General features: G+C 36.6%; 1 protein-coding gene across 4 annotated transcripts in view; it reads right to left on the bottom strand.

Moving 5' to 3' along the window:
• Positions 1-452: 452 nt before the first annotated feature.
• Positions 453-8,308, bottom strand: part of LOC100066418 (zinc finger protein 709) — a 100,625-nt gene continuing 92,769 nt past the window's right edge. For 2 of the 4 annotated variants that reach the window (XM_023646478.2, XM_005611884.4), the window contains exons 2-4: positions 4,661-4,787; positions 4,395-4,455; positions 453-4,007 (exon numbers count right to left, since the gene is read on the bottom strand). In XM_023646478.2, coding sequence (XP_023502246.1) covers positions 2,192-4,007; positions 4,395-4,455; positions 4,661-4,787 — 2,004 coding nt within the window. In that variant the 3' untranslated portion in view covers positions 453-2,191. Of the gene's footprint in view, positions 4,008-4,394; positions 4,456-4,660; positions 4,789-8,308 lie in introns of those variants that run through there. The other 2 variants (XR_011440606.1, XM_070273067.1) reach the window with 2 other exon arrangements.

The following is an 8,308-nucleotide window of genomic DNA, read 5'->3' as shown; positions in this document are numbered from 1 at the left end:
TTACTTATCTCTTCACAGCATTCAATATGAAAAGTGACCTGCTTCCTTGAACAGCAATCAAATCCACAAAGAGCTGCCAAAATCTTCTAAGGAGTCCCTTTGAGCACCCTGATAGTGTTACAACTCACAGATTCCTCTGTGGTCTACTGTCATTCTCACTGGAATTCACTACACCCCTCTCTTTCACTACAGTTCCAACCCCGCAGGTGACTGGCAAGTAGGCACTAAAAAAACCATGAGTTTTAAGTTTGGAGTTAAGAATGAATGAGAAATTAGTTTGGTGACAAAAATTGTGATTTACAGTTACAGAGTAAACTTATAGCTATAGAATCAAAAAAACAGTAAAAATTAAAATTTGCCTGATAAAAAATACCCGAATGTTATGTACATGATAAAATTGACTCAATATATACTGATTCAATGAAGAAAATCACAAAGTATATCTGAAAATCTCTATTTAAAATGGATTTTAATACATACTGAGAAAATTATAGCTACAAAAATACTTCATAATACTTATTAGCATATGATGCATTACAACAGTTGATGAAATACATCAATAAAACAACTAAAGAAGTATACATTTCTCAAGGAAATGCAGGTAGTTTTAACAACAAAATCAAACATTACTAAAAACGTATTGAGCAAATACATTCAGCCACATGTAACAGGAAACAAACATACTCTTCCCAACGTGAGAAAGGTGATTTTGCTCACATGGAAAAATAGGGTCAAGGCAGCCACTGCACAATGCAGCACAGAAACAAACTACCATGTCCTTCCTTTTATACTCATTGTAGATATCATGGTGAATCAGGAAAACATGCTCATTAGCACTATTAACAGAATAAGATGCTTAGCACACAAATTAGATGTTAGGTAGCATCTAGAGAGGAAAGGAATCAGGGAATGCTCCCAACCACCAAAGTCTGAATTACTTTCCTGTGGACATAAGAGGCCTTACAGAAAAACCCTAAGCGTAATGGATCTTTGATGTGAAGCTTGTGAAAACACCAGTGGAAAATACACCTGTAAGAAAATGGAAATCAAACAGTTGGTGGTGGTTTTCAAGATCACTTGACTAGAAGGCAAAGAATCTAGAAAATGATCAGGAAGATGGTGTCCTCAAAGCTCCTATGTAGCTGTCTCTCTCTCTGTGTGGTGGCTCCAAAACCTGCCTAACGTCTTGTTTGCTTCTGCTTTGCAAATCTCATGCAAGTGAGGCTATTGGAGAATTCCAACATGGAAGCCTAAACGGGGTGGATTCCTGAAGTTCCAGTTCTTAATGTAACTCTCACTGACATAACATAATACAAGGGTGATATGTCCAGCTCTGCATTTTGTTGCCTTATCACAGGCCTCTACTTAATTCAAAGTCTATTCACCAAATACCAGTCAGAAGGAGGGACAAAGTGCAAAGGCTCAAATATGAAAATAATAATTCACAAATAAGTATGCTCCTTGGTAAACTTGCCATACATAAAAATTTATTGACAGTTTAACAGTATGGAAAATGGAATCAGCTTCCTATGCCCATTACACCAAAAAAAGCTTTCTCTAAAAAGGTACAATATATACAATGGAACTGCAATACAAGGCCAGCAAGAAAACCCCAACAAATACAAACTGTCATTTTTCAAAGGCCCCTTAACATAGATAATTGAAAGATTATAAAAAAATAAAGAGAAAATACTATTAACTGATTTAAGGAAAAAGAACTACCTCATAGGTTTCTGTACTACTGATGATAACTTGTAGAATTATCTCACTCAATATTCATTTCTGAAAGGAATTAATAGAAATCTACAATCCAATGTTATGCTTTAAGAAAGATGTGTGGTAAACAATATATTTACAACTTTTATAACAACTCTTTCACATTAAAACTTCCCTAGAACATTATAAACAAATTTCCATCAAGCTTTCTCATACTACTTACATTTACGTTTCTTTTTGGTGGGAATTTCACATAGAAGTATGTAGGCCAACTGAACTCTTTCTCATGCTGTTTACATTCAAGCGGTTTTTATTGTCAGTCCTTTCACGTCTTCAGAAAGAAGTGTGATGACAAAAGGGTTCCTTACATCCTTTATATTTACATCATTTTTCCTCTAGTGTGCATACTCTCATATCCTTGAAAATTTTCATGAAAAATAAGGGCTTTCCCACTTTCCTGACATTCAAAGGGTTTCTATCCAGTGTGACTTCTTTCATGTTTTTGAAGTGATCTACGAGAAATGAAAGCTTTCCCACATTCCTTACATTCATAAGGTTTTTCTCCAGTATGAGTTCTTTCATGTATTCGAAGAGAATTGGAAGAAGCAAATGCTTTACTACATTTTTTACATTTATAGGGTTTCTCTCCAGTATGAGTTCTTTCATGTTTTTGAAGAAGACTGGGAAAAGGGAAGGCTTTCCCACAAACCTTACACTTACATGGTTGATCTTCATTGTGAAACATCATGTGTGAGCGAAGGCTTGAGAGACTTAGAAAGACTTTCCCACATATCTTACATTCATAAGGTTTCTCTCCAGTATGAGTTCTTTTGTGAACTTGAACATTACTGGAAAACCTAAAGGCTCTACCACATATTTTACATTCATAGGGTTTCTCTCCAGTATGAGTTCTTTCATGTTTTCGAAGAACACTGGGAAAAGGGAAAGCTTTCCCACAAACCTTACATTTATATGGCCGATCTCCATTGTGAAACATCGTGTGTGATCGAAGGCTTGAGGGACTTAGAAAGACTTTCCTACATATCTTACATTCATAGGGTTTCTCTCCAGTATGAGTTCTTTCATGTACTTGAAGAGAACTGGAAGAACTAAATGTTTTATCGCATTTTTTACATTCATAGGGTTTCTCTCCAGTATGAGTTCTTTCATGTTTTTGGAGAAGGCTGGGAAAAGGGAAGGCTTTCCCACATACCTTACATTTATATGGTTGATCTCCATTGTGAAACATCATGTGCGATTGAAGGCTTGAGGGACGCAGAAAGACTTTCCCACATGTCTTACATCCATAGGGTTTCTCTCCAGTATGAATTTTTTCATGTACTTGAACATTACTGGACAACCTGAAGGCTTTACCACATATCTTACATTCATAGGGCTTCTCTCCAGTGTGAGTTCTTTCATGTTTTTGAAGACGACTGGGAAAAGGGAAGGCTTTCCCACATACTTTACATTGGTATGGTTGATCTCCACTGTGAAACACTGTGTGTGACTGAAGCCTTGAGGGACTTAGAAACACTTTCCCATGTATCTTACATTCATAGGGTTTCTCTCCAGTATGTGTTCTTTCATGTACTTGAAGAGAACTGGAATAACTAATTGCTTTACTGCATTTTTTACATTCATAGGGTTTCTCTCCTGTATGAGTTCTTTCATGTGCCTGAAAACTACTGGAAAACCTGAAGGTTTTGCCACATGTTTTACATTCAAAGGATTTCTCTCTAGTATGGATTTTTTCATGTAATTGAAGTAAACTTGGGAAAGTGAAGGCTTTCCCACATACCTGACATGTATATGGTTGATCTCCATTGTGAAACATAATGTGTGATCGAAGGGTTGAAGGACTTACAAAGACTTTCCCACATATCTTACACTCATGCGGTTTCTCTCTAGTATGAACTTTTTTGTGTATTTGAAGAGAAATGGAAGAAGTGAACACTTTACTGCATTTTTTACATTTATAGGTTTTCACTCCAGTATAAGTTCTTTCATGTTGTCGAAGACAACTGGAAAACGTGAAGGATTTCCCACATTCCTGACATTCATACACCTTCTCTCCATATTTTTGATAGTCATATGGTTTGTGCTCAGTGTGACATCTGATGTGCCTGTTAAGGCATGAATGATGCATAAAGACTTTTCTACATGCACTGCATTCACATGGTTCAGCTCCTGCAGTTTTCTTGTTCCGATTGAGATTTGGAAGAAGGCTGAAGTTTTCTCTACATTGACTACCCTCTTCACTTTCACAGAGTCTCTCTATCACATGATTTCTGTAAAAAATAAGCAGCACAGTATTAATAATCTTTTACTGATGATTTTATATTTATGGTATTTATTATGATTCGTAGGAAAAGTTTAGGTTTCCTGATTTCTGTGGATTCTCAGAAACTGAACATAAGGAATCCTCTGCAAGACGACGTCACCCTTGCTATTATGCAGTGATATATTTGCACATGGGGTTTATTAATACTATTCCCCAGTGAACTATTTTTCAAAAAGTGAACCTCTACATCATATTTGAGAAAGAATATTTGGTGAAAATTTTCTAATAGCTAAATTCGAAGCAAGGGTTATTTTTTTTGTTTGCTTCTGTTTAAAATCTCATAACATGACAGGATTCTCACAAGACATTGCTTTCTATTTTGAGTGTGACTCACCTTTGTTTTCTCCCATGGTTTTTGAACCAATCTTCAATGTCATGAACTTCCCATGTTTTCCCTGAAATGCAGACCCAGAAAGTTTATTCCAAAGAGTTAGAAATGATAGACATCTTTTGGATTCTAAGTCCATGATGAGCTATCGTTATTTCTACTTTGTTTACTAACATCCCCTCCTTTCCACATTGTACATCTTGGAACAGTGTTGACGGGCAAAAAACACTTGTTCTCTAATTGATGAAGTGAAAAAATGCCCTCATCATTACCTATTGAGGCCAGGTTCTTGAAGGTTTCCCACATCACATCTCTGTAGAGTTTCTTCTGTGAAGGATCCAGTAAAGCCCACTCTTCTGGGGTGAAGTTCACAGCCACATCCTCAATGGCCACTGAGACCTAAAACATCACAAACATACGTAGAATAGGATGCATAAGAGTTACAGCACTGGGGACTTATACTCCATTGTTGGGAAGTTTATGTGTGGATCTGTTATCTCTAAACAGTTATTCTATGTCATGATCATCAAAAACTCACTCTTATTCTGTACATATTTCCTAATCAATTGAACAGCTTTATGAACACATGGAAATTATTCACACATTTTTACTGTGGTCACATTACATTCTACTTCTAACAGCAAGGTCGAGACCATGTTGGAAAAAGACATAAATGCTATACAAAGGAAATAAATATTTTCTTCTTTTTTTTTTTTTAAAAAAGATTTTATTTTTTCCCTTTGCTCCCCAAAGACCCCTGGTACATAGTTGTATGTTCTTCATTGTGGGTCCTTCTAGTTGTGGCATGTGGGATGCTGCCTCAGCATGGTTTGATGAGCAGTGCCATGTCCGCGCCCAGGATTCGAACCAACGAAATACTGGCCCGCCTGCAGCGGAGCGCGCCAACTTAACCACTTGGCCACGGGGCCAGCCCCAAATATTTTCATTTTATGGCTGATGATTCCTTATTGCAAAAGTTCTTTCATCTTCTTCCCTATTACACACCAGTTAGAGCACTCCATGAGGCAGAGGTTCAAATCTGCATGAGGTTTCAATGAATAAAATTGTAGTGAAGAACTAGAAGGTTTTTCTCTACTCACATCATCAGAGAGTCCAAAAGACCTGTAGAAATCAAACTTTAATAAAGCCCAACAGATCCCACTGTCCTAAAGTAGTCCAGGTCATGATAGGCAATGAGATGTCGCTGGGTGAATATAAATACTCTTCCTGAAACCATTGCTTTTAACTTTTGTAATATTTATCATAGACTCAGTTCTTCCTTTCTGTCTCTGTATGATTTGATGGGGCTAGAAATTTATTTGGAACTTTAGAGCTCCGACACAAGGAAGAAGCTATGACAACTTAGACCATAAAATCCCTATATTCATGTGCCTCAAAGCTACTTCCTCCCAATTTTTAGAAGAAACAGTGAGATGATAATGTGCCATAAGAGCTCTTTCTTGCGAAATGCTAGCAGTGTATCCTGAGTCTTGCTGCCCTTGAGGAACAGGTTAAGAGCTGCAGATTGCAAGGGAGTTCATTGAAGTCTACAAAGGTTTGATGGGCAATTTGCCCATGATTATAAAATCTGTGAAAGATTTAACAGTGCTTTCCTCCAAAAGAACATAAAACCTCCATTCTCCAACCTCAAGAGGAAGTGTTTCATAACCAATCAGGCTAGATCATGCCCTGCCAACTTCTGATGCCACATGTACTGGACATAGAAACTGTGATTCGTGATCTCACAAAAAAATGAACCTGAAGTAAGCAACTCTTTTCTTAAATTCCTGAGAGCCTTGAAGTCAGAGAGCAAACCTGTGTCACCAATGTTGGGAAAGAGAAAAAAAGATGGCATTTTTAAATATGCCCCCAATATTCTATTCTTAAGAATGGCTGTACTGAACAAAAAATCTATCTCCCCAGAGTCTAATGCAAAGACAGAAAGAACATACAAGACAACAGAATATCCACACAGCCTAGGAACACCCTCTTTCACAGAAGGTTTAAAATGGACATAATGGGAAAACATGAAGGAACAGAAAGACAGGAAGAAACAGAAGAAACTGAAATTATAATCACCAGAATATCCTAAAATTAATTATCACTGGCAAACTGTACATCCAGGAATATCTTAGATAACACTAAAGATAAGGGGCTGGCCCCGTGGCCAAGTGGTTAAGTTGGCACGCTCCACTGCAGGCGGCCCAGTGTTTCGTTGGTTTGAATCCTGGGTGCGGACACGGCACTGCTCATCAAACCACACTGAGGCAGCATCCCACATGCCACAATTAGAAGGACCCACAACAAAGAATATAAACTATGTACCGAGGGCTTTGGGGAGAAAAAGGAAAAAAATAAAATCTTTAAAAAAAAAACCACTAAAGATAATAAACTACAAAAGTGCACACTCAGGGATTTCTTCTTCAAAGTAGAGAAAAATCGGAGACAGAATATATTGAGAAATCAGAGGAGAAACACATCTTAGGTATAAAGAAACAAAGATTTGAATTAAACTGGACTTCTTTTCAAAAACCATGCAAGCAAAAACACAGTAAACTGAAATATTTGAAGTTCTGAAAATAAAAAAACACTATCATAGAAATTTCTGTCAAACAAAATTGTGCTTCAAAAATAAAGGAGAAATAAGTTTCTGAGACAAAAATTGAGAAAATTTCTCATGACTAAGTCTACTTTGAATGAAATGTTGAAAAATTTATGAGAAAGAATATAACTGATGAAGAGAGTTAGGAAAAGAAGAAATGAAGGTAAAATACCTTTAATTTTTTTAATAATTTAACAGGTGACACATTGTTTAAAACAATATTAACAATAATGTATTGGTAATAAGGGCCTTGTGGACAAGTAAAATAAATGATAGCAATGTGATAACGGACAGGGGAGGGGTAATTGGGAACGTGTATTAGGGGGTACTTGCACACCAGTGAAAGGGTGCAGTGTTACTTGGCAGAGGAGGTGAGTTAGTTGTAAGTGTATGAAGAAAACTCAGGGGCAACCACTAAATAATGTTTTTAAAGAAATAGGTAACTGACATGCAAAGAGAGGAGGAAAAAAAATCACAATACTCAATTTCAGCCAGAGAAGGTGGAGAAAAGACAGAAGACAAAAATAAACAAACAAGGGTAATAATAGAAAATGGCGAAAGGACTGGTAAATATTAATCCAACTGTATCAATAATCACTTTAATCATCAATGGTCTCAATACAACAGAAAGACACTTTAACATCAGATTTCAAAAAAACAATTATATATTGTCTACAAGAAACCAACTTTAATTATAAAGACACACTTAGATGAAGGGTAAAGGGATGGAGAAAAATATTCCATGGAAACACAACTCAGAAGAAAGCTGCAATCGGTATATGAACTATAAACAATGCAGATTTCAAACCAAAGAAAGTTCAGAGATATAGAGAGGCATTAGATACTGCTAAAGGGTGCCACTGTCCAAGAAGGCAAAGCAGTCCTTCACGTGTATCAGCATAAAAACAGCGGTAAAATACACGAGGCAAGAACTGATAGAATGCAACGAGAAATGGATTAATCCAGTATTATAGCTGTAGAACTCAACACTCTATTATCACAAATTATAAATTCCAGTAGGCAGGAAATGAGCAAGGACAGAGGTGAAATGAACATCACTGTGAAACAACTGAATTTCACTGCAACCTACGGAATACTTTATACAACAATGGCAGAATATACATTCTTCTCAAGTTCACATGGAACATTCACCAGGACAAACTACACTATGGGACACAAAGCACTCCTTAAAAAATCTGAAAGAACAGAATCATACAAAGTATGCTCTCACATCATGTAGGCCTAACAGCAAGATATTTGGAAAAACCCCAAATATGTGGAGATTCAACAACACATTTCTAAATAATACATAAGATGA

The sequence above is a fragment of the Equus caballus genome, chromosome 7 (assembly GCF_041296265.1).
Source record: "Equus caballus isolate H_3958 breed thoroughbred chromosome 7, TB-T2T, whole genome shotgun sequence".
NCBI lineage: Eukaryota > Metazoa > Chordata > Mammalia > Perissodactyla > Equidae > Equus > Equus caballus.
The sequence above is the reverse complement of the archived record's forward strand: the minus strand, read 5'-3'. Positions and strand labels throughout refer to the sequence as shown.